Source organism: Pleurodeles waltl, chromosome 12 (assembly GCF_031143425.1).
Source record: "Pleurodeles waltl isolate 20211129_DDA chromosome 12, aPleWal1.hap1.20221129, whole genome shotgun sequence".
Lineage (NCBI taxonomy): Eukaryota > Metazoa > Chordata > Amphibia > Caudata > Salamandridae > Pleurodeles > Pleurodeles waltl.
Genome location: NC_090451.1, coordinates 182,823,057 through 182,850,421, shown reverse-complemented (window position 1 = coordinate 182,850,421; position 27,365 = coordinate 182,823,057). Strand labels below are relative to the sequence as shown.

Here is a 27,365-nt window from a genome sequence, read left to right as displayed (position 1 = left end):
TGCCTTAAAGTTTCTAGATCGATTCTCATGAAAGGGAATATTTACAAAATAAATAATACGTAATTAGAAGTATCTCTCAGAAATAATATGCTATTTACCATTTTTGAAGCAAGGGAGGGACAACATGACTTACTTGAGTCAGCAGCTCACTTCTCAACTACACATATGGTATATATTTGTGAATATCTATTTATACACACATATATATGATATGCACACACATAAAAACATGTTGCACAGTAGGAGTTGCCACGGTGTAGCTATATACAAGTCAGAGTTTATAAGAAGAGCCTTAGCTAATAACTTTGGCACTGTTTGATGAACCTTCAAGAAACTTTTCAAAACAAAAAGGATAATTTCGGGAACTTTTTGGGATGATCCGTCAAACAGGAGGGAGGTGAGAAAAAATGGGGGCCCAAAACGCATTTTCCCCCACTTAATTTGCCACAGTGATTTTAGACATTGATACACAAAAACAGCTGAACGGAATTGCACCAAATTTGGCAGAAGGCTAAATATTTAACCAGAAAAAGTGCCTTTAGTGATTTGGTGTAAATCTGTTCAGTTGTTTTTGAGAAATTAAAGATCAAATAATAGATATATCTAGCACTGCGGGAGTCCAATGGTACAAAGTTTAAAAATGAAAGCATTCTAATTGGCCGACAGCTTTTTCCCCTATCAGCTAACACACTCCCACTGGACTGCGACCAATTCCGCAGGAAAGATTGAAAAGAAATGTCGCAGCCGTCATTACAGGACTTGGAGACGGTCCTCCTGTCCTCAAAAGTATATAACAGAAATGAAAGAAGGAGGAATGCAGATGCTCTAGGCCTTGTGGGGTGGTCCTAGGGGGACCCAACAAACCCACCTCCCAAGCCCATAGAGCCAGAATTTTAAAAACATATATCTGTTTTGGTTGACACTCTTGCAGGAGCCCGCTTGGGTTCTTTGAGCTCCAGCAGGAGCATCGCAGTATCAGTGCAAAAAACATAAAATAAAGAAGCTAACTTGGGGTGGGAGCCTGTGGAGCACTGTCATTCTATCAGAGTTATGTGTCTGCGGCCTTTGGCTGTGTGCAGAAGCAGGGGGTAAACATACAGCCAATTTTGTGCTTTGTAAAATTAATTATTGCAATATTATAGTTTTACTTGGTCTGAGAAAGGCAAATATAACTTTTTCAATACAACGGCCCATTATCCTCTGCGGTTCAAAGGTGACAGAAATCAAACATCTGTCTTAATATATTCAAAAATAAAGGTAGCAAGCACATCGACGTTCAACATAGTGACTGAATTAATGCTAATCACGTTAAGAATTAAAAAATAAAAAATGGAAAGAAATCCATACAAATTAGAGTGATTATATCTGTGCATTCCAAAAAACTCAGGGAAGTCTGCAACAGCTGGCATAAAGCCAACTTTTAAGAAAAACACAGAATTTTTAAAAGATTCACAATAAGTTTCATATTTAGTTTCACTTTATGTATAGTGATTTTATTTGGATATTCTAAAAATTTGTGTCTTCGGCGCGGCCTTCTTGGATCAGCAGAGGAGCACCCAGACTAAAAATGTATTTAGCTGAATCCCACTGAGGCTTATAAGGTGATGACTGTATTGCACTTTATTAGGAGTGAATATGACCTTGGCTTCTGATCACCAGAGAAATCCCACCAGTAATGAAGCAGACATGTTCAGCTAGACTTAACAAGAGCCTGGCGTCTGTCATATCGACTGGGAGCTACTAAATAAAAGCGCCAGAGCTCCAATTCATGCCACGTTTATGGCTTTAACTGACTGAATTCTAGGCTATCCGAAAACAATAAACAAACAGGCATTTGCAATGCAATGGGTCTCGCGTTTGCTCGAGTAAGAGCTATGTGCGTTGTAAATTCCGAACAGGACATTTCTTGTCACAAAAATTGAAAATAAAAAGTAAAACAAAAGTTCGGTCGCAGTCAAATGTATTATCGGCAAAAATGCAATTATCTGTGTAACAGGGTCGATGTGATGCAAAGCGCTCTACTAGTGCAAGATCGCGCTGCGTAGGAAATAAATAGAAAAAGGTAGTCCCTGAACCATACGGAACACACGGAGTCTCGTATGTTTCAGTAGTTGGCCGGTGTGCTCAAGGAGGGTTAAACACCGGAAAAAGCATGAGGTATGCATGCCTTCCACTAATAAAAACAAGCGAATTTTAAAAGGCAAGCCCACAAACCAACGAAACTCATGGGCGTGCGGTAGGCGTGGTTACAAGCACATAGCGAGATTACAGCAGAGACACTGCGCTTTGCGCTCAACCCTAAAAATGTGGTCCTTATATAAAGAAGGTGGCTGTGAGTTGTATGTGCAGATCATTATGTGGAGTATGCCTTCTAGTGCGCATTAATAACAATATTTTCTATGATTTCATTAAAATATGGTTGCTGTTTCAAGATAAACAATGGCGTTTGGATTGTCTTGTGACAGCTCCTGGTGCAACCTGTGAGGTCGAGCACCAAGGAGAAGTTACTTTGCGTGGACCAACAAGATACAACTAAATTTAATGCTATTGTGGTTTCCTTTAAGTTGACAGGGGAAGCTAGCCAGTACGTAGTGCCGACCACAGCAAATGGAAGCAACAGGGAATATAATTTGTGACAACACATGCTTTTGCAACACATGCCTTTGCCACAAATGCATTACAATTCGTTGACTGTACAGCCTAGATGGATTCAGAGGTGACTAGCACAGGAAAGGTGTGCTATGAAAGCCTCCTGACTCACTGATTAATAAGTAAAATAACATTTTCAGGAATGCAAATACGAAAGATTAATCATCCTGCTTGCACCTCAGAAGCATGCAGGTGACAGGGCGTTCCATAGGTAGTGGTCAAGCAACCTCATGATTTCTGCCACCCAGCCACAAGAACAAAAAATGGGCATCACACTCCAGAAGCCCTGGAAGCAGATGACATGAGGTTTCCTGGACCCCACCCAGCCAATCAGTTACCATCTCTCAATTTCTGCCATTCAGACAATTCAAAACAAGAATCAAAAGACATACCCGGCCACAATGTTCCCTACAAGTTTAAGTCAGAAAACCTGGGCAACGTCTTCTTACACTTCCCTCCACCCCAACCCTGTTGCGACTGGGTGTCCTACACCCTGAAAACTCAAGTGAATACAGCCGAAAATAGCAAGGAACCTCAGGACTGGTCATTAGACAACCAGACTAATGAACTCCAAACAGGGCAAAGGAGCTGATGAAAATGTCCCACATAAAAATTGCTAAAATATTGATTCTAAGTTAAGTGAATGTCAGGGGGGATACTATTTGTTCCCACAACTTTTGAACATAATTTCCTCAATGACATCGTATATTTAGTTGAAAGAACATATTTGTATGTATGAGTGACTTTATGTACGTATGTACAAGACTCTGTATAACACTGAACAGTGAATTGGGATATTGGAGTATATGGGCGGGATCGCTGGGGCATACTGCATGGGGACGTAGGCGATAATAAATGGGGAAGCCTGTGGTGAGGATTGGGGTACACACTTGAGTCAACAATTCTAAACTTATGGTAAAATTTAAACTATTGATATAACTTGTGTTGTATTCATTATCTGATTCCTTGCGCTAAAACTGCTGCTAATAAAGAGGAATATCAAAATAGATTTGAAGAGCCATGGTGAACTCCCTTATGTTGTATTAAGGAGAATATAGCAGATGCTTTTTGCAACTCCAACCTATAAGGGAGAGTTCATAAATCTTGTACCTAATTCTTTAACTATTAAAGGAATACTGATATTTTTGTATAAAAAATAAAAAAGAACATGCGAAGCAGCACAGTTCTGAGCAAGGCCAAAGAATTCTGGAAAGTCCATTGTTCGTAACTATACAAGCATGTGTTTTTTGTTTCCCTAAACAGACTCATAGCTATGCTTAGTGTAGCTTATAAACATCTTCACAACTACGCGCCTTTAATGCGCCACAAGCAAATAGCAGATCAGCACTCTCCAAATAACACTCAATGTATTCAAAACACTAATAATGAAAATATGCTATTTGTTTTATCCAGTGATAAATAAACGTAACACTCACCAACTGGAAAACACTAGAAATAAAGCAGAGACTACTGGCCTTTACGTTTCTTACATTCTCTTTCGGACTTTCTCCACTTTCCAGCACGGAGTTCCATTCCACTATGAATGCTATAATATAATTTTCGTAACTCACTTTTCTGCCAAAAAGGAGTTGATCCCTGTTTTTTTGGAGGGGGACCTACGCCTAATATGGCCGCCATTCATTTACTCACCAGTCAAAACACGAACTAAACACTGAAGGACTATCTTGTTCCCTGATAAACGTGCTTTGCAAAAATCAAACAAAACAACGACCTCCAAATGCAAAATGATTCTGACATAAGGACCAGTATGCACTTGCTACCCTGCGAAATAAGGAAATCCCTCCTTTTCTCTCCTTGGCATTGAACACTATAACAACAACTTTACAATGAATCCTGAACTGAATGAGCTCTTCAGCTTTTTTTTCTTACCATTACTCTGCCATCACATTTTTTTTTAAACACAGGTACAACTTTGACTATAAAAAGGACGGATTTAAGGTATGTAAACTTCCCTTCAAACCCTCCTTCTACCCCCTTCCTCTCTTGGTGTGCCTACCTTGATGACCTTTTCCAGGAAACGTCTTTGATAATAATTTCCTTCATTTTTAAACAAGACTAGACACACTGTTCCCACCACTTAAATGCCTACCTGTAAGTTTGTGTTTCAAAACATGGTTGCTGTAGTACTTCTCTTGCATGTTTACAGTTAGCATTTCCATGTATTTTAATGCAAAATACATCATTCAGTATCAATGCTACTACGTTTTCAGCCTTGCAGAACACGTTACTTACCTTTGGTAATGATTTATCTGATAGAGTCATATTCTAGTTGCAGATTCCTTACCTTAGAATTCCCCCCAGGTGTCAGACTGGATCCAGAGATTTTTCTTCGAGCAGTACCCTTGCACGCCATCAGGTGGCGGCAGATGATTCCACATCTCTAGTTGACGTTCTGGTCGCCGTTATGACATTGCGGTCGTACATAGGCCCCACCTCGGCACAGTAATGTCAGTTTCTTTTCGCGACTTTCCACGCCAGAGCGCGGAGTCATAAGGAACACTGAAAATGGTGTGCCAAAGGTAGCCCTGAAAGGGAAATCCCTGACCCTAGAAATCAGTTTGCAAGCGGGGAGGATGGATGGGTCAGTAAGGAATCTGCAACTAGAATATGCTTCTAACAGATAAATCATTACCAAAGGTAAGTAACTTGTTCATCTAATAGAGACTTCTAGTTGCAGATTCCTTACCTTCAAATAGATAACCAAGCAATACCATCCCTGGAGATGGGCTGCGAACGAAGATCATACTAAAGTCCTGCAGGACCACCCAACCAAAGTATCCGTCTCTGTGGACCCGCAGTAATGTTTTGTGACCGTGCGCAGGGATGCCCACAATGCTGCCTGGCAGATGTCCAGGACAGGAACTCCGCCTGCTAACGCTGTGGTAGCAGCAGATGCTCTGGTGGTTGCTTCTTTGCCAAAGCATAGCACATTTTGATGCAAATCAGAACCCATTGTGTGATGGTACGCTTCTGCTCTGCCTTCCCTTTCTTCGCACCCATGTATCCAACAAAGAGTTGATCATCCACCCGGAAATCTTTAGTACGATTGAGGTAGAATACCAACGCTCTTTTTGGATCCAGGCGTTGAAGTCTCTCCTTGTCATGAGAAGGATATGGGGGTGCTTAAAAAGTAGGCAAAGAGATGGATTGGCCTACATGAAAAGGTGTAACAACCTTAGGAAGGAAGGAGGCCCTTGTACGAAGGACCACTTTGTCAGGGTGGACAGACAAAAATGGGGACATGGAAGACAGAGCTTGAAGCTTCCTCACTTTGAGAGCAGAGGTGATGGCAATCAGAAAAGCAGTCTGAATTGTGAGCAGCTGCAAGGGACAATTGTGCAGTGGCTCAAAAGGGGCACACATAAGGTAAGCCAGGACAAGGTTCAAATTCCACTGGGGCATAATGGACGGGGTCGAAGGAAACAAATTGGTGGGTCCCTTAAGGAACCTTCCAACAATGGGAAACTTGAAATGAAGGTTGGTCTGGCAATCTAAGAAAGGCTGAGATAGTCGACAAGTAGCCTTTAAGGGTTCTCAAAGCAGAGCCCTGCTGGGCCAAAGAAAGGATGAACAAAAGGACTTCAGAAAGAGGTGCAGAAAGGGGAAAAACTGACTGGTTCGTACACCATGCCACAAATTTATGCCAATGACAGGTGTATACTGGTTTGGTGGAGGGATGCCTGGCTGCCAAATAACGTCACAGACTTCAGGCAGAAGGTTGAAAGATGTCAACTGTCATTGCTCAATCTCCACGCATGAATGCGAAGACTGGACAGGTTTGGGTGGAGAACTGTTCCCTGCTGCTGTGACAGAAGATCCTCCCCAAGGGACAGTCTGATTGAAGGATCCGTAGCCATAGTCAGCAGCTCTAGATACAATACACTTCACTCCCAGTCCGGAGCCACAAGGATTACTTGGGCCCAGTTGCTCTTGATCTTCTTCAGAACTCTGGACAGAAGTGGTATTGGCGGAAAGACGTAAAGAAGGCCTGAGTTCTACTCAAGATGAAAAGCGTCGCCAGGCAAATGCCGCCTTGGAAACTCCAACGCACAAAACAGCTGAAATTGTGCATTCTCTGCAGAGGCGAACAGATCTAACCAAGGCTCTCCTCACCTTAGAAAGAGGCCTTGCGACACCTTTGAATGGAGGCGCCATTCGCGATTGACTATGCATCGACAGAAGAGTTTGTCTGCTTTGATGTTCAGAAAGCCCGCCAGGGTTATGTCCTGATGTGCTAGCCAGGTCCAGAGGCATAGAGCTCTTGACAAAGGGTTCACAACCCCACTCCGCCCTGCTTGTTGCAGTACCACATAGCGGTAGTGTTGTCAGTGAGCACCTGCACTACTTTCCCTTTTAGAGAGGGGAGGAATGCTTTTAATGCAAGTCTGATTGCCCAGAGCTCCAAACGATTGATGTGGAGTCCAGACTCTGCCGGAGACCAGAGACCTCTGATCTCCTTCTATCCCATGTGGCCTCCCCATCCCAAGAGTGATTCATCTGTCACTACTTAAAGATCTGTTTAGGGAAGGAGATTGATCTGCCATTGACCTAATCTTGTTTCGAAAGCCACCACTGCAGGTCTTTCGCAGTTCCATCCAAGATCTGGATCCTGTCTGAGAGATTCCCCTGATGCTGTGCCCAATGGAACTTCAGGTCCCACGGCAGAGCCCGCATATGCCATCTGTAATGTGTCACCAGGAGGATGAAAGAGGCCATGAGGCCCAGCAGCCTCAGAGTCAGTCTCACCGAAACCCAGGATAGAAGTTCAAACATCAGAATCATAGCCTGAACATCCTGGAGTCGCTTTTTGGGAGAATAGGCCTGAAACTGCACTGTGTCCAGAACAGCTCCAATGAAAGGAAGCTTCAGAGAAGGAGCCAGGAGTGACTTCGGCATGTTTATAGTGAACCCCAGCAAGTGCAGAAGGTTCGCCATAGTCTGAAGGTGGGAGACAATTTTCTGGGGCGTGCCCGCCATCAACAGCCAGTCACTGAGGTAGGGGAAGACTGAAACCCCTAACCTGCACAGAGACAACCACCCCCATCACTTTTGTGAACACTGGAGAGGCGCTGGTAAAGCCAAAGGGGAGCACAGTAAATTGAAAGTGCTTGTGACCTACCAAGAATCACAAGTAGCACCTGTGGGCAGGCAGGGCAGGACAGGTACATGGAAGTAAGAGTCCTGCAAGTCTAATGCTACCATCCAGTCTCCCAGGGCCAAGGCAGACAGGACCTGAGCTACAGTGAGTATTTTTAGCTTCTACTTCTTGAGGAAGCGATTGAGGGCCCGAAGATCTAGGATAGGATGAGGCACTTGTCCTTCTTGGGCACCAGAAAGTAGCCGGCATTGCAACCACAATCTACTTCTGGCACAGGGACACTCTTTATGGCTCCATTTGCCAAAAGAGCCGCGACCTCCTTGTGGAGAAGTGCCAGATGATCCTCCGGTAAGTGGGCGTATGATGAAGGTATGGCCGGAGGGGAAGTCTCGAAGAGGAGGGAGTAGCCCCTTCAGACTATTTGCAAAACCCACCTGTCCATCGTTAAGGATTCCCAGTGGGGCAGGTGATGGCAAATCCTGCCTTTAACTGTTATGAGATGCGGGAACGGATTAGGAGGGTTTGGTGGCTGTGGCAGAGGTGAAATGAGCAGACCTATGGTTCCTTGTCCCACGTGCCCATGGGATTTTGCGACCCCAGCCGTGCAGTGGCTGAGTTGCATGCGCAGCACAGTAGCCGGTAGAGAAAGGACACAACAGGGAGCCCCTTCAGTGATCACGAAAGGAAGACTGTGTTGAACAAGAAGCAGCCGCGAGGCCAAGGGACTGAGCAGTAGCCTGGGACTCCTTGACCTCTTGAGCGCAAAGTCTGCTTTGATTCCAAAGAGACGGGTGCCATCGAAGGGCATGTCCATAAGGGTCTGTTGGACATTCCCCAAAAAAACAGATGTCCTCAACCAGGCATGGAGCTTCAAGGCCACTGTTGATTAAAACAATCTGCCTAGTGAGTCGGTCGTGTCCAGCCCACAACGGATCGTGGACTTAGCTGCATCCCTCCCATCAGCAACAGCTTGAGAGATGATGGCCCGGGCCTCCTCCGGAACGGGCTGCAAGACTTGCGCAACCTTATCCCATAATGAATGGGTGTAAAGGCCCAAAAGGCACGTGGTGTTACAGACAGCAATGCCAGACTGGAGGAAGAAAACATCTTCTCACCAAGTCGTCCAGTCTCTTTGATTCCTGATCCGGGGGAGCAGATGGGAATGCGCCAGAGGAAGAAGAAGCGTGGATGGCAAGGTTCTCAGGTGTGGGGTGTTGGGACAGGAATTTACAGTCGTTCGGGCAGTCCGATGGCACCGGGCAACTGTCTGATTCACAGGAGACCCTGTGCTGGGTCTGGACCAAGTACCCAAAAGGACATAGGTGAGGGCTTCATTAATAGGAGGAGAGGCTCCGAAGTGGAATCCCCAGGATGAAGCACCTCTGTCAGGAGGGTAGTTCTGACTGTTACAGAGGTAAGTTTGAGGCCAAGGACCTCAGTCGCCCTACTAACCACCATGGAGTAAGAGGCTCCTTTCGCCATAGCCAAGGAAGGAGGAGAAAGCATGACAGCGTCTGGAGACGTATCCAGACCACCAGCCTCACCCAATTCCTGTGCCCAGTACAAGTCAGGGTTATCCAGCTGGTATTCCAAAGGGTCCATCGACCCCCTCCAATCCCTCCTCATATTCATACCCGTAAGAAAAAGAGTCTGAATCTGACCTGGGGTGAGTAGGCCCCATTAAAGTCAGAAGCGGCGCTGGCCAATGCCGCTTCAGCTCGTCAGGGATGAGGATTGGGTCAATGTCAATTGTGGGTACAATTGGCGCTGTGAGTGTCGACGGCTTAGTCGGCGCAAGTCACAATGGTATGACTGGCGTCAGCATGGATCCGATAATAGACCCCGAGGGGCCCTCGGAGGCCGAGGCCGCCGGCGCAGTACCAAAGTACACCCATTGAGGCCCCAGGCACCAAAGACGCCCCCGAGGGGTCAGTCTGCCCAAAGATGAGGCACATGGACTGACAGAACTCTCTGAGTTGAGTAAAGGTAATTCTGGCTCCCGGAAATTGGGGGAGACACTGAGCAGACCCAGAAGTAGGCTACGCGGATAGAGGCCTCGAGCGTCAACGAACTTCCCGTGTCGCATCAGCCGAGTGACAGGGTTGAAGTCAAAGAATGCTTGGCTTTCTTTGGCTTCTTCTTCCTCTTACCCGAATGACCCTTAGATGTGGAGTAGGAGTGGTGATGACTCCATGAGCGATCTCGAGACCTTCCTCTCGAGCGGGAGCGATGCGGAGTTGAGCGTCAGGCACCATAAGCTTCAGGGACCGCTCCCTCAAAGCCTTCAGGTGCATGACCCGGGACTCGGAGCAAGACTTCAGGTTGTGGTCCTGTTCCAGACACCATAAACAGACCAGACTCCAACATCATGCAGTGACAGCCGTCGCACGGTTTGAAGTCGGTCTTCGGACATATCCCTCGACACACCAAAAAGTAAAAAAAAAAAAAGACAAAACTGTCGAATTTAGTCAAAAAATGACTAGGGTGGCTCTCCCCGGATCTGCACGTGGCACGGAAAGAAAAGAACTGACGTCACTGCACCGAAGTGGCACCTATGTAGGACCGCGATGTCATCACAGCGCCAAGGTGGTGCCTATGTAGGACCGCGACGTCATCACAGCGACCACGATACCAATGACGGACCCAGACTCGACCGACACCACCTGACGGCACGCAAGGGTACTGCTCGAAGATAAATCCCCAGATACGGTGTAACACCTGGGGGAAATTCTAAGGTAAGGAATCTGCAAATAAAAGACTATCAGATAAGGCCCATATACTATGATACCAAAGCGGGGAAAACGTGTTGATTGTTTTAACAAGTAAATGGTTTGCTTTGCTTTTACAAATAAACATGATTACCTGGAATGATTTCCAGTTCCATGCCAGAGAATTATTACGCCAATAACATCTACTATTTGTATACAAAATGACACTGAACGTCCTACCACTAAGTTAAATAAATCAAACTCACAGCGACAGTGTATGAGTCTTAAATTACTAGAACAGTGATGACATATTATAAGCTTTTTTGAAAAATGTTGGGCATTGTAATTTCTCTCTCTATGACCACGTTTTAAATAGACCTGTGTGTAGTACGCAATCTGTAGAATTTCATACTTAATGGAGTTAAAAGTTCCGAGAATATGCACAAGGGAGCAAACCTAAAAATTTAACGAACCTCTGCAACTTCACGTCCTACCCATCAGGCTCATAGATTTGTTTAAGTGACGCCACTCTGTTACCGATGCCTAAAGTGCAAGGTGGGACTTCCGGGAAAGGAGAAAGTTAGTGTTTCAGCCAAGCAACTGTCAATGACGATGCTGTTTGTCATTAACATAACAGCAGCTGCTCGGTTGCCTCAATTTATTTGATCTCTATGTCACTCCAAAAAAGTAATAATAACCAAATGGTTCAGCCCTAAATATGAAACGCAAGCTGCCAATTGAATGTATGTGTTTGACACTTGCCTCAAAGTCCCATCGTGAAACTTCCAGCATTGAAATAGACAGAAAAAGAACAGCCCTGCCTAAACAAGGTGCGTGGCTGCTGCTGCCGGCCCCGCACAGCAGTGGGAAGATAACAGTGCAGCTGTGAGATCTTTCTCTATTAAAAAAAAAAAAAGAAAGAAGAAAAAAAAAAGGTACTATGCAATTGGATAAGATGGCAAATATTATTTACCAGCAATGTTAAAGTCAAAAGATCTGGTTTTAACGTGCCAACACATACAAACAGAGGCATTCACAAACGGGCTGTATCACATAAAGCCTGCCTCATTAAAAAAAGTAGGAAAAAAGTAGCAAAAAGGTTTGCTTTCTTTACAGAGTGCATATATGAGATTAAGAATTTAGTGTGACAAAATGTATGCTCACTGAATGTATTTTTTCTATGTAAAATAATTTCTCAATCGTTCCCTTGGAAGCCCTTCATGCAAGGTGCTACGATACACTAAGCAGCCAATAAATAGTAAGTGAGAGACTGATACACCTCTGGGTGGAGACAAACCCCACTCTATGTATATTTTGGTAATTGGCAATTATGTAGCTGAAGTTTTATTGCTACCTTAACCTCACAATAATCATCTATGTTCAACAAGTTTTACATTATATTGCGCAGAATTCTAACAGGCTAACTGTAACGTGTATACTGAAAACCTATATCAGAGTGCATTTCCTGTAGACTAGTGACTTAATACGATGCAGTATACTCTTTTTATTCTATGTATAGTCATTTATTTTACTTTTACATGTTTCCTCATGATGTTAAGGAATAGTTTTCACTGAAACAATGAATTTCCCCATGAGAGGGTCTTAAAAGTCATATGTTAACGTTGAAAAGTATTGTTCCCTATTAGAGTTGTAATGCATTAAGAAGTTATTTTGCTTTTGCAATTACTGTAACATGAACTATTGACAAGATTTAAAACTGCTGACAGCATTGCAATTTTATTGTTATGTGTGTTTTACCTAAAATGAATAAGTGTGACATGTTAATTCCAATTAGTTAAGCCATATTGATTTGCAAGGCCTTAAACTTTCAGAACGTGAGCAAGCCCTTTTCCTCTGCTAACATGCCATATTTTTACAGATGTCTTTTCCATAGAATGTTAGTTTTGAACTAGATGCCCAATTGTTTTACACATAGAGAGCATGAGAAAGTAACCTTTAAGTCGGTACATTGAGAGACTGATAACATGGACATTTTAACTTGCTGCAAAGTCATTCAGGAGACTAAAAGAGGGATGCTTTCCCATGCTGGTTTTAAGAATCTGTCCTGATGCTGCAGATGCCTGTTGCATGATGTGTTATGATTGGACAATTAAACCTTCTGACTTATATGGTATGATCTAAGGACAAATCATAATTTGCTGTGGACTTTAGTTTACAGTTTCCTAGTTTGATTTGGGGATTCTTTCTTCGGACTTAGAGAGGTACAGACCTTTTTGCCCTTGCCCTTGCCCTGCACCTTCCCAAATGCTAGGCTGAGAAACGTATATTTTTTCTGACCCATGAGAAGACTCTTGACCGAGTTTCTGGCACAGTGACACCTTCTCTTTTTACTTTTTGCCAACTCCAGTTAGTTTTATTCTGCCCTAGATGTCATTTTTCCAAATTCCATTTGTCCTTTACTTCCTTTTTACTTTTTGTTCCCATGTTTTGAAGCCCAGCACTAGGAGAAAATGGAAACGTTGTACCCTAATGGAGATTTATAGAAATGCTTAGACGAAATGATCAAAGTTTGTTTTCAGAGCATCAAGTTTTGGCACTTATTTTCTGTATTGTATTGATTGAATGTTTGGCGTGTTGGATGTTAATTAAGCTTCGGATGTTCGGGCCCAGGACATCGAATCTTGTATCTTTATATAGTCTAGAAAATTGTCTATGTTAACTTGAGTCTGAGCTTGTCATAAAACCCTTTAACTTTACTTCAGACTTGGGTTCTCCTTGTGAGGCCAAATCGGCCATACTGTAAAATTAATGGTGCTAGATTGTGTTGATGATTTTTCTATTTACCCTTAGCTAGAGTGAAAAGATCTGTCGACCTCGTTTACAGCATGAAATGCTCCAGCTGTAACAATATGCCATGTAGACTTAAAATGTTGACTGGGTTGAGGGAAGCTGGTATTCAGAAGTTCGCACAGCCCTCATTCTCTACACCAGGTGTCTCCGGTCGATAAAGAGCTACTGGTCGCTCGCAGACACCCTGTGAGTAGCTCATGGACTGAACATCCATTTTAGTGCTACCTGTCTTTAACGTTTTGTTTAATTTTGTTCCTCTTGCAGTGTTTGCCCACCCTCATCAACAAGCTGCTCACAATTAGTTAAATTGAGCTTAACTGGGGTGTGGGGTGACTTCAGTGCTAGAAGCCTGGCACAAGCAGTATTAGACTGGTCGCTGGGAACCGACTGGTGCGCCTTCTGCTGACCCACACTATGTTTCTATAATATACAACCTCTGCAGCCGGAGCAGCAGCCTTGCTACCTGACCCTTGCAAGACCCAGGAATCCGGCTGGGCTCATTGTAGCTGCCTACCAAGGTGCGGGTGATGCAAAGTTGGGCACCTTGGGCCGAAGAGCACAACCAGTGTTAGGCCTAGGACTGGCAGCATAAGGCTCCTGACTCTGGTTTGTGGTCAAGGTGGAAGAGGCAATTTATTTGAAATTATATATATATATATCCATGTAAAACACTTATTGTTGAAATGTGTGATAAATGTAACAGGAAGAGTTATTTTATTAAGAAAAAGTTAAACGTTTTGTTAAATGACAGCAGCATTTGGCAGCGACTCAACTTCATTTTAGATTTCTTTATAGCCCAAAGAAACAAAAAATGAAGTTCCTGCCTCCGGGTTTTGAACGCATTATTTTAAAACACTACAATAAAAACGGGAAAGGCAGCGCACATCTTCAGGGCGAATCTTGCATAGAAGGGACGTTCCTGGTAATCATAGTATATACGAGTCCGTCCTCAGTTTACAAAGTGCTGGATATATGGTGGGAAGCTCAATGGCAGACATATCTTTATTTTGTTTATTTAATTTGGTAGATGGTCCAGACATTTTTTTAATCAAACCAGGAACATCAGCTGTTCGTCACTATAAACCGAGACAAAGATCTTTTTAGGTGACTGGGGAAATGGACCACAGTACGATGTGGGCGGCAGTCCAGGTGGAGAAGTGGCAACTGTGGTACAATGTGCACAGGGCCGGCGGCGGGCTGCTTTTGAAAAAAGTCCTGCAATTCGGATGCTGCAGTTACAACAGTGTGGCATAAAGCGCTCCACAATCTGACACTGTGATATAATGCGCACCACTGGGGTGGCAGAGTTACAGTACTACAGTATTGTGTGCACCGCTTGGGTGGTGGCATTTACAACATGCGCCTGTCCTTCAAGGCAGGATTGCGCTAAGCTTTCTCTCTGGCCCTCCAAGGGATCTATCCACTACTGAACTCTGACTGACCAGCTTCATATATCCTGCCATTGAGAGCCACCTAAACACCCCAGTCTCACTCAGAGCACACCTTACAAGTTTTTTTAAAACCAGAGCACCAGGAGCCGTTGATGTTCTTTCTTAACTCTAACAAAATGTCGGTGTGACCCCTTGCTTTTTATATCGCCTGTTGCATGTGCCAACGTGAACACTAGCAAATGAATTTGGTCAACTCCGCAGACCGATGTTAACAGGAAAGGCTGCATGTTATGGACCTTCTAAGGATGACAGGCAAAGTAGGCCCTGCTGGGATTCAAACCTGTTCCTGTAGATCTCCGGCCAGGACATCAACCAAATGAGGTGTCCTACCAGTCCAGGTCACTCTACATTAGAAAGCGTTATTTGCAACTTGAACATTTTAAAATTAGGATGAGTGTTGTACACATAACAGTGCATGTGCACTGTGCAAGTCAGTGAAGCTGGTCTTAGGAGGTCTCTGGGAACAATACACTATCTGCTTGGCCTTTAGTAGCTCTTGAGAATTTACACTGATCAGAAGTAGCTCTCACTACACAAAAGGTTTGAGACTCCAGCTCTACACAAATGAACTCAATAAAAAAAAATAAAAAAATGCCAATTAGACTCCTGAAAACTCCCATGAATATGTCCCTGCAGTGTTCTGATCCTAATTGTTGAATGTCCATGAACTGGTCCTCGTTTTATCACCTACAGTGCATGTACAAAGGAGTACATGCCTGAATTTTGCATTTGGATTTGCTTATACGCTGTTTAACCAATGAGAAAGGCCACAACGGCTCTGCATCCGTTGGCAGGCAATACCGAGGAGATTACTCACAAATCCCTGTCTGGGCTGGTGATGCAAAACGTGCAATTACGCAGTGACTTTTCACATGGCCCTGCGGTTTCCGCAGGCAGACGCCTAGGGCTCAGGCAACACCAGCAAACTCACTGTAAGTTGTCACGCCGATCTCCTGCTAAGAGAGAGACTTTTACTGTTGAAAGGAGGGGAAAAAACTAGTGAAAGCCAAGACGGAGGAGTCTCTGGGACTAAAATTAGATCATAAGGAACATTCAGATGTTAAAGCAGTTCTATACAGTCTGTGAGGGGAAAGCTATCGAGGAAGACTGCAGAGTGAAACTGTAAACACATAACACATACAACGCCACTCTTATATTAATGTATTTAAATGCTGCCTCCTGCAGAAGATTGAAAATAGGCACTGTACCCCTAAACCTTCATATATAATATATGGGAAAGTGTGAACACTGTATAAAACATCCATTCTGTTCTTAGAACAGTTTACCCTAATGTAGTAATTTATTACATTTGAGTTTCGATGTAAATTATTTCTCCGAGAGTCCGCACACAAAGGTAAAAACGGCACCTGAGGCTGCACCACGATTGGCAGAGCAACTGTTTATTGGGCGAGGTGTCTAGAAGTTCAAACATATAACTTGGAATTTCTCCGAGGTAACTCATGAACTTTAGACACATCAAGTACTGAACAGGCAGAATCAATCCCTGTTCATTGTTTTCCACGTGTTCTGTTTCAGGTTCATGCATTAACTCTGAGAAATTTGGAATTCTATATTTGAAACGTGAGACACCTGGAACGCAAAAAAAAAAAACAGGCACTTAGCCCATCAAGACACGGCCGCTGGAGCATAATACAGACTGCCCGCCATTTTGGCTATTGCATGCTGATAGGACATTAAACTTTCATCAACAGTGTCTATTCTTCAGAAAAATAAATTGGCTCTCAACTTGATGCAACCTGGCCCAACAATGTTAATGCCTCCATTCCAGTTCAGGGAGGACCTGGCCTGGCAGTTCGGGCTGGACTGTTCCCATAGGGAACAGAGTCAAGACTGATTTTCATATGGCTGGGTCCAAACTGGGGTGGCATGGTGAGCAAAAGAATTGATGGATTAAACCCAGATCTATGACGAGGGGTGAATGTTTGATTGGTTTTGTATTCCGTCTATCATTTGTGTTTGTTTGCTTTTGTTGCTCTAAGTGGGAAGGGTATGCCCAGACGTGGGTCCCGTGCTCACTGTGCCACTGGATTTAAGCTAGCCTGGCTGATGAAGGGTGATACCCTGAAACCAGTCCCAGGATGCTTGTTTCTGGTCCAGGAGGACCTGGCCTGGCAGCTTGGGCTGGAATGTTACCATGGGGAACAGGGTCAAGACTGATTTGCATAAGGCTGGGTCCAAACTAGGGTAGTGTGATCTGTGACTGGGGGTAACTTTTTGATTGGTTCCGCATTCCATCCATCATTTGTGTTTGTGTGCTTCCATTGACCAGGGCACAGAACAAGATTTAGTCAAAGCAATTAAAAAAATGTTTATTAAATTTGCTTAAAACACAGACATGAATAAAAGCTGAAGAGCAGCGTAACAGTAGTCGGCAAAATCAGTCATGGGTCATATATGTGAAAAGGGGAACAAACACCTTGAAGAGGTTAAGGAGACTTCAGCAACTGGGGGAAATTGGTGGGGGGAAGGTGGGACGCTCAGGCAAATCTCCAGTCGATAAAAAAAAAAAAAGTACAGTGATTATGCACCATTAGAGATAGTGTTCCAATACATCACAAGTACAAGCATCTCAATGTTACCCAGTGTCCCTGAAGGTCTAGGGAGCTCTCATGGAGATGGCATTAGCTGCACCCAGCTACACTACCAATGGAGACAAGATAACTTGAGAGTAGAAATTTTGCAATAGTTCTTGGCAATAAGCTGCGTCATGTAGCTATTCAATTTTACGTGGTGCCCTATGCCTCCCCAGCACATTACAACTCTTCGCAAAGGCTAGGAGTAGCAACATATCCACCAGTTGACATCCATTGTAAAGGATATCTTTGACAAAACTCAGTAGTGTCATTGTTGCAGCTCGTGTAATCGTAAGGCAACAATGACTCAAATAACATCAAACACTTCAAGACCAAAAGTTTGTATTGCAGAGCAGGTCCATGCTAAGTGTACAAAGTCTGAAAAGCAGCGCAGACAGCCCGTATCTGCTCAGAGACAAAGTCTGTGCAGCTGCTCAGGGGTATAGTACAATTGATGCAAGATCTTAAAATGGATCAGATGTAATCTGTTATTGGGGGAGAGGGTACAAGTGTGTGTTCATCAGTATTTCCAACATTCAGCCGAAATGCCACAGGTGCAGTTACCTGCATTGCAAGATATAATTTTGTGATTAAACAACATGGGGAAGGGGTACTTAATAGTTCTCCCAGTGTTTGAAGCATTTTGGGGCCTTTCTGAAAGGAATTATGATGTGAGCGGACAGCAGCCCGCAGTTGAAAATAGCTGAGCTTATACAAAAGGTGTTAGAGGGTTTCTGTAAAGCCTGCTTGGGTTCAATAAAGATACCATCCGGGTACAGTGCCCCCATGCTAGTTAGCTGCAGTGTAAGGAGACATGCGCATGAGCTCCCATCTCTAGTGAGGGTTAGTGTTGGGTTATCAAGAATGGGTATTGATGGGTCGAAGAGGTGATCCATATGAGCTCTGCGCCGGAGTTCATTCCATGCCCACGTTGTGCGAGAGATCGTATCTATCTGTGCCCTCAGCCGACTAGGGGACACATACAAAGCCATAGATAGGGGGCATGGATGGACAGGATCGTGTTCTGGGGCTGTGTGTGGCTGATGTTGTATAGGGTGAACCCAGAAATGTGCAAATTGCACTTGAAAGCAATAACAGAGATCCATGTCAGGGGACGGATTTCCACCGTGTTCAAAGGGGAGGGTGAGCAATTCCAAAGACACCTTGGGCTGCTTTCCTGCCCAAACTAGTGTGATCATACATAAGCGCAGACATCTGCGAAAACAGTGCGACAAGGGCAAAGGAATTTAGGGAGCACCACCATCTTGGCAATAGCCAGGCTCCCTGTTAGCGAAAGTGGTAGTGAGTGCCATCTCTCTAGCAGTTCTTCCAGCCAAGAGAGTGCACATCTGTAGTTCGCTCAACATAGCTCTTCAAGGTCCCAACTACACCAAATATGCAGTTAGTGCACTGATTCCTCAGCCCAGCAGAGCGGTAATTCAGACTCATAGTGAGTGATAACATCTGTCAAAGGAAATATAATGGACTTAGCCAAGTTTATTGTCACTCCCGAAAGGCCGCCAAACACAAAAATATCCATAATTAAGACATCTAGAGTGTCCTGCGGGTCCTTCATGTAGAGTGTGACGTCGTCTGCATACATTTAAACAAGTATCGCCCTAAGTGTGAACGCCAAGCCTTTATGCATATAGTGTTGTCATAACTGCGCAGCTAGTGTTTTCATGGCTATAGAAAATAATATAGGTGAGAGACGGCAGCCCTGACAGGTGCCCATTTTCACTGGGAATTGTGTGGAAATTATCCCATTGATACGTAAATAGGTAGCTGGCTACTCTACTGATAGAAGAGACCAATTAGTCAAAGAAACTTAGTGCTGATTCCCAGGTGAGCTAAGAGTGCAAAAAGATAAGGCCACTCTAGCAAGTCAAAGGCCTTGAATGCATCTAAAAATACTGCAGTGGCCATAAAGGACGGGTCAACTGTCCTGGTTACAGAAAATGTTTTGGTAGGTAGAATCTTGGCCTGTTTTCCAGTTAGAAGGGTCTATCCCAGATGACAGAGACTTGTTCAGTAGGGAGTTCAGAACCAGACTGAAGACAGTCACTCTCTGTGACAGATAGAACAAAAAGGGGCAAAGGTCAGAAGGGGAGCCTGACCTAAGGGTTAGAATGGCAATTCTCGAATCATCTAACAAGATCTTTCAAAAGAGGACAGTGCACAGCTGATGATATTGGGGGAGGGAGGAGGGCAAGTGCCAGAAACCTTATGCGGCTTAGCTATTTTGAATATCCACAATTTTGATTAGACTTGAGTAATTTTGTTTGTGCTGATTTGTATTTGGCTTCACCTTACAAGCTACAGTTTTTGCGCCGAGCTCTTTCGGCCTTTTTACAAGTTTTTTCCACCCGTCTTAAGGTTTCATTAAAACAGGGGCAAGACAGCTTGCTATGACCTGTCATCCGTCTAGGGAAGGGGGCTTGCTGTTGGACTGAGGACTACATCCAACTATCAAACACCAGAATATCTGACTGAAGTGGACCATAGAAGTTTGGCACAGTGTTTTCCAGCATACTTAGCAAGGTATACTGTGAGATCCTGAAGTAAGGTTGAGATTCATCTTAAAAGGCAACAAATAAAGGGTAAAGGAAGGCGAATGAAAGGTAGATAGTAGGGAAGAAGAGAGCAGGAAAGGTGGAAAAAGTTAGGATGGATGGATATCCAGAATTAGAGCAGAGAGTGGAAAAAGTAGTATAGTGAGAAGAATGTAGAAAGGAAGGCAGAGAGCAAATGAACCAAAAGAAATTAATGACGCTGAAGGAGATGGAATTAACAAAACAAGTGGTGTAGAGGCTAAGTTGATTATTTTGTAACCTAACCAGAACACTTCGGGCAAGACTACATAAAATCAGCTTTAGTGTAAAAATGGAGCAAATAGTTATTTACGCCACTTTTAATGCATTTAAAGAGAGGTTGTTCCATTTCATAATAGTTACAAATGTCTGCATTCCGCAAAAAAATTGAGCACACTTCATTCGACCTACTTTGCTATGTTTGCAAGTAAATGAATAATTTTCTCCACAACTAAAATGTGACAGATAAAAGTAAAGTCTGAGGCAAAAATCAGTTTGTTCCATTTTGAAACCACTGGAAAGTTTATGTAATCTCTCCACCTGTGTTCGAATTCTGGTTTCCCCGTTAATTAAAACTGTGCGATAGACAAAATAATTCAGCATTCTGTTCTGGCAAATTCAGGTGTATCTTGAAACAGGCTGGCTGACCACCAAAACAAAGTGCTATTTTAAAGAAAATGTAGCTAAAAAATAATGCTAGCATGAACTTCATATTGTTTGTACATCATGGATTATTGGCTGCTCTTAGGGATAAGGTCAAACAAAGCCTGGAGGGTCTTTCATTCTCTTTGACATTATGAGAGATGCAGAACAAGAAGATAACAGTAAATAAACACAAAAATCTGAGCAAACCTCGATTTACTGGTTTAACAAGTGATCTTAAAAATGCAGCAACTTTCCTGGAAAACAGTAGATACAAATTCACAGCACTCAGGTCCTACATCCTATGCCTAAAGCCAAACTGTCCATGTAAAAATCAGACGCGCCAAACTACTCATAGCACACTAATAATCAATGGTGTATCAACCAAAACCTGCAGATCAATGTCGATCAATGTTCAATCTATGTTATCGTCTCAAGAAACAAATCAAATAAAATGACATTTCATGTAAGTCTTAAATGTCACATTGTCATCTCAAGACATGCATCTGCATCTTTAAACATTTATTCAAATAGGGAAACTATCTACTTAACATACTTCATGATCAAGTATCACATTTATCACCATTTACATATAACAAAGAAATCCAGCCAAAGGAAGTTTTAGGGCATTGCCTAGTAATACTCTTCAAAATGTCAAACTAAATGCCAAATACCATGGGAAGAGTGAACAGAATGTGAATTGACATAATACTGCAAACTAAAAGAAATGTTGAGATCAGGGAAAATGTAAAGTGAATGGTATAGAGAGATACAGGGTCGCCAATATTTAATGCCATCAAAGGTAACTATAAGAGATTGAGCCCTCATCCTTAAAAAAAGCTGAGACTAAAGGCAATAGTATGGACAGCAATACAAGTTTACGTAAAGGGCAAACAAACAAGGATGACACCTAAAACCTATGGAAGACCGTACCTTCAACCAGGGAGAAAAGGAACAGCTAAAGAATGGGAAAGACACCAAGTGAAGCATCTGTTAATCAGTGAATGGGTTGGACTACCCTCACAAACTTAACACCGTCTGCTAATAAGCAAGCCTTGGTACCGCTGCTCTGTCCTCAGTTGGATACTCTTTTTCAAAAGAGCTGCACGATAACATTCCTAGAGAAGACAAAGCTAGTTGGGACTGGAGTGCAGACATCGATTCCCTGAAGTGTTATGGTCAAGGGTACAAGCTTGTCAACGCCCACAGTCACTGTAGCACTCACTTTGAGGTGCATTTATATTAGCGAAGGAAGGGATGTGTTGCCTGGTGGCAAAAGGGTTGGTATCCTCACAAACCCCAATTAGTGGTAACATCTGTGAATACTGAATGAATGGAGATCACAGAGACACCAAGACGTGTTGAGGATTTTTGCAAGAAGGGAACTGTTTCAACATTTAACTACACTTAGAAAATAAAAATAACTTGTAGGTAATTGGTAAAATTTCTTGATCACAAAACTATCGGTTTCTGCTAGAACACATTTAATATTCCTAAATATATGAAAGTTATCTAATTCATGTTTGATAACAGCATGCAAGAAATAATGAATTTGCACTTACTGGGTCGGTTAGCATAGTCCTCATATGTGATGCCAGGGCTAGAACTCCCAAACAGTTAAAAATAACCCCATTGATAACCGAGTACCAAAAGTCTTTGGATGGCAGCAACATGACAAAAGTTACAACAAAGTCTGCATATAGAACCAGCATCCAAGTCATTACGGCACAGACCATGCCACACCCATCTCGGATAAACCAAACCCTTTCTGCCATATCCGCTTCCAAAGGTGATGAATCATAATTGTCATTTTCTGGAAGAAGAGGATGGTGCTCAACATCCCTGAACCTGTGGCCAGACGACTGCATGATTTTCCAAACTTGTCCTAAGGCATGAAAAAAAGACAAGGGGGCATTAAAGAATTGCAAACAATAACCCAAATGCAATAAATTTACTTTGAAAAAACAAACAGTAAGGAAATAAGCTAATGATCCTAATATGTCCATGTAAACTAAAGTAAAATAAAACATGGTCTAAAACCAAATATTGCATTAAATAGCATATGTAATCACAACACCAGGTATTTGTAGAGACGGACTAGGGAAGTTAATCTTCAGTCATGGATGTGCTGTGAGGGATCCTGCATCACACATTTATCTCAAAACTCTTTCAAAAAGAGTCAGAAACGTATTCATGTAGGTTTTTCCAACATCAGAAGTGGGAGCAGGTTTCTCACTTTTAGGGGTACATAAAAATTCCTGGGACTACTTTTTCGTCAAGAAAATAGACCACTATGCATATAATCCTCCAGATTCAAAAAGGTAAAAAAACAAACAAAAAAAAGGTTTTGTGCACATGTAACTCTTTTATTTATGGTTCAAGCATGACAATTGCCTCTGTGCGTAAATCCCTCCAATTACACTCCACAAAAGAAACGGAGATACCCCAAATATTTTTAGTAAGTCACTTTAAAAAGTGTTTCATGAGTAGCAATGCACACTGTTTGTGAATACTCGCAAACCTATGTTTCCCTCATGTATGAACCATTTCATCTCTCTGGATTATGAGTCTAAACATGAAGTGGTGCCATGACAAAGAAGGTTATCGATTGTGGACCTGCGATAGCAGATTGCCACAGAACAGTATAGGACCCGAGAGCCAAATCCTTCATTTGGCATTCTATTTTAGCGCAAAACTGCATCCTTGATTCACTATTTGACGAAAGGACATAGGGCCATATGTACGAACACATTTTCCCATTGACACAGAATGGGAAAAACCCTTTGCTACATCTGGCCCATAGTTTGTTCTAAAAAAGTAGATTAAAAAAACACAACTGCCACAAGCAACAGCGTTCTGGTTGGTTGTGTCGTCCCTGAACGTCCACCCTACAATTATGCAGTGTGGTGTAGTTTAAATTTCGCCAGACCTAAGCTGAAGTCTTTTACTCAAATGATAAGAACCAACGACCTAGGCTGCTGCGTGGTAAGACAGACTACAAAAAGAGTCTCGACAAAGATGTTACAATAAAAATCAAGAGAGACTTGAGAAAAAAACAGATATTGAAATAGAGGATAAATGGTTATAATACTGCTTTCCCAAATTTCGAAAATAGCCATAATTATGAACATACGCTGTTACATTTTAAATGTTTGCCATATGTATATTCTAAAATTGGCCACTGAAATTAAGCAACAGGGGCCATGGCATTTTCTGTATAATTATGGATCTGGTACATAATCTAAAGATTTTTAACAAAAAATACGGAAGGCCCTATACAAAAGGTTAACTGGCCGTCTTTCAGTTGCTTATTATGTTATTTCGATGTTAAATTGGCACAAATAAGGTGAACCCTCTGCCCAGTGTTAACATGAAAAAAGACCAAATTATGTAGTAAAACTACCACAAAATGTACTGAATTAGGTTGAATATTTTGTCTTTTCTTATTGCACAATTTAGTGAACTCTGCCACATAATTGGTTCCTCACCTGCCTTATAAATCCAGTGGTCCTAAACATAAACCAACGAAAATACATGAAGTTGACCCAGTCTTTAGCCACAGATGCCAGAAGTGAGATGAACCTCATGCTACTTACTGGGAGTAAGAGTTCCATAAGAACAAGTTACTTACCCTCGATAACACTCTGGTGTATACTCTACATGACTGCAGATTACTCACCTTTGTGAATATTCACTAGGTGTCAGACTGGATCTGGAAAACCCAAAAGGAGTATTCATGCATGCCTATTGGTGGCATTGTGCGGCTCCGTGTCAATCATGTGCGGCTATGGAAGTGACAAGTGGAGCCACATGCAGGCTTCACCTATACGAGCTGTCATTTTTGTTTCATAAGCTTGTCCATGCCCCAATACACAGAGCCCATCAGCAAACTGGTATTACTAATAGGCAGATGTTCTAAATTGAAGCCTTTTTAAATAAAAAAAAAAAAACATTTCACAGAACTGGGAGGTGGAGGGGAGGTGTGGTTGAGGAATCTGTGTTTAGGTCAGATATTCACTAAAAACAGCGTTACCTACTGTAACTTGTTCTTTTGATGGCTAATTCTAACTGCAGATTCCTCACCTGGTGACTAGATAACAAACCAGTAGTTTCCTAGCTGGTTGATCTGTGGAATGTTGCAGATCAAAATGTTGCGCATGACTGATCTGGGGTAATGCCTATTATAACCCATATGACTGTCAAGTACTTCAAATACGTGTCACTGATGTCCACAAACCAACCTAACAGATATTCAGGACAGACGCCGTAGTAGCAGCATCTGCCCGAGCAGACGGAGCCCTCAATCATTCTGGTGAATGGTTCTTAGCAAACATGTATCGGATATAAACGTAGAGGCCTATACACCTAAAGATGGTTCTTTTCTGCACTGCCTTGACTTTATTTGTCCTAAGAAGCCCACAAAAGCTGATCGCCCACTCAATGGTCTGCAGTATGATCAAAGCAGAAAGAGGGCTCGCTTGGTATCTAAACAATGGATTCTCTCTTACTCTTCATGGGGTGGGCAGCAAAAAATGTTGGAAGGGTAGTAGCCTGTCCGACATGGAACTGTGTAACTGCTTCCAGTAGTTATTCACCTTAAGGTCTCAAGACCAGTTTGTCAGAAAAAAAAACTTGTACAAAGGTGACTAGACCGTAAGTGCCTGCAGCTCACTTATGCCATGAGCTGACATTATTGCACAACCAAAAAGAATACTTCGTAGTGTCAAAAGGCCGAGTGGCAACTGTATGTCGACTCAATAGTGGTGCACATCAAAAAAGTCAGAACCAGATTCACATTCCTTAGCCATTAACAGTACCCAGTGCAAATTCTTGATGGGTAAAAAAAATAAATCAAATAGCGAAAAGGCCAACAATTTGAAATGTAATGGGACCATCTAGTAGTTGCCGTACCAAGCCACAATCTTATCTCAGTGTCTACCTACTTTGTTGAAGGGTGTGTAACTCAAGGTAACATCAACAAAACTGGGAGATAGATCAAATGGAATCAATGAAGGTGTGGGATTTGTTAATGTTTTTTAATAACATTTATTAATTGGTTTATACGAAAACAGACAATATTTCCTCCTTATCACCTCCATGAATACTGTTCACAAAGGAAAGACCCTGCACAAAGTTTTTACATAATGATATTCTAGGAAGCTGGCAAGTTAAAGAGTGAAATCCCCCCTCCTTGCAACTCCCCCAGCACACAAAGCAACTCCAAAGCTCTCCACTCTTCCATCCTCCCCGTAAAGTCCCTCTCTATAGGCCAGAGCTCAGTAGAGCAGAAGACACTCCAAAGCTCCACAGCATGTTGTCATTCAGTCTGTATATTATCTGTTCCTATCTTGCCACCTCAATTTTGCCCTGTTCAGATTTACCGGAGTCTAGTACCATCTTTGTAGTATCTTCAAATGACTAAGTCAATCTCGCTTCCTTAGTACCTCAGCTATGATCAGTCATCAATTTGTACAAGTCATCTTCATCAAACTCGATCGCCAAACGAGTTTCCCACCACCTCCGCAGCCCCCCTTCCACCTCTTAGGAAAAGGCAAGTTCAATAAGAAGAGTATATAGTTCCAAGATAGTTCCCTCGAAATTTTTCCATGTATAAGTACGTGTGTATTGGAAAGGGATTGCCTCATGCGGCGTCTTCTCACATGCCACTCACAAAGTGCTTCTCAACTGGGCATGTCTCCTGACCTGTGTAGCCCAGGGGCCAAATTCAGCTTGTTGCCTTCTAAAGGATTCATCTCCCCTATCTGGAACAGGTCAGCCACGCTCTGAGTATTACAACCCCTCCAGACTAACCAGTTAATCTCGGAGTTCCTCATCTGAAGCACCACACTGCACAATATGGGAGCTCCCCCGTGCAGCATGTTTGAGCCATTTACTAGTATGTGCACCTTTTTCCGAGCCACCTTCGAGGATTGTATGATGGGGTTCACCCCTGAATGCCTCGCTTGCTCCTGTACAGTATATTACCAAATCCCCAACTGCCACCCAACAATTATCTGTCCAGGGAAATCCATAAAAGTGTTTCCCTAAATGTTTTTAGCATGTAGATTGAGTGGGCCAAAGCAGCCAATACCAGTCCACGTTTAGCAAGCAGAGGCCTCCAACTTTCACAGTGGCATATGATTTCGAGCTACACAGTTAGTGTTTCTCCATCCCCTACACAAATGCACATATATTTTGTCAATTTGCTGCAAGAGTTCCAGATATCGGCAGAGGTGGCAACCCAGAAATGTAGTTGAACTTGGGTGCAATATTTAACTGGTCCCACCATGGGAGATCGGCATCAGCTTGCCCATTTGGGGATGGAGGGGTCAGAGTTTATCTGAACCATATTTTCCAGGCCTCTGTTGACCAACACTAGGTACTTGGGATGTCAGTGTTTCCATTACAAGGGTAGGTCCTCCAGGGTTGCTGGGGTAGTAGGTCGTGAAAGAGAGAAGGCCCCTCATTTGGCCTATGTTACATTCTGAGAATGTTGAGAATTAATTTATCAGGGCCTAATCCTCTCGGCCAATCGATGGGCTGGGTCAACATTAGGAGTATATCATCTGCATAAAGGAATGCCTTGTGTTTGCCCGTCTCCGTTCTAATACCACTCCAGTCTAATAGCTTTTGCCCGAGGTTCAAGGCCCAAATGGTACAATGAATACCACTGCCTTGGATTCTGCTTTGAGCAGGGAAATAGGCCTATAGTTAGTGCAATCCTGGGGGATTGCTGCCTGGCTTGGGGATAAAAACTATTTTGGCCCGTGAAAAATCCACTGGTATAATACCTGTAGCTA

At 43.0% G+C, this 27,365-nt stretch overlaps 1 protein-coding gene across 1 annotated transcript in view; it reads right to left on the bottom strand.

Moving 5' to 3' along the window:
* ZDHHC7 (zinc finger DHHC-type palmitoyltransferase 7) overlaps positions 1–27,365 on the bottom strand; it is a 281,517-nt gene that overhangs the window by 135,798 nt on the left and 118,354 nt on the right. Inside the window, exon 3 of the mRNA XM_069216286.1 lies at positions 22,128–22,450. Coding sequence (XP_069072387.1) covers positions 22,128–22,433 — 306 coding nt within the window. The 5' untranslated portion in view covers positions 22,434–22,450. The remainder of the gene's footprint in view (positions 1–22,127; positions 22,451–27,365) is intronic.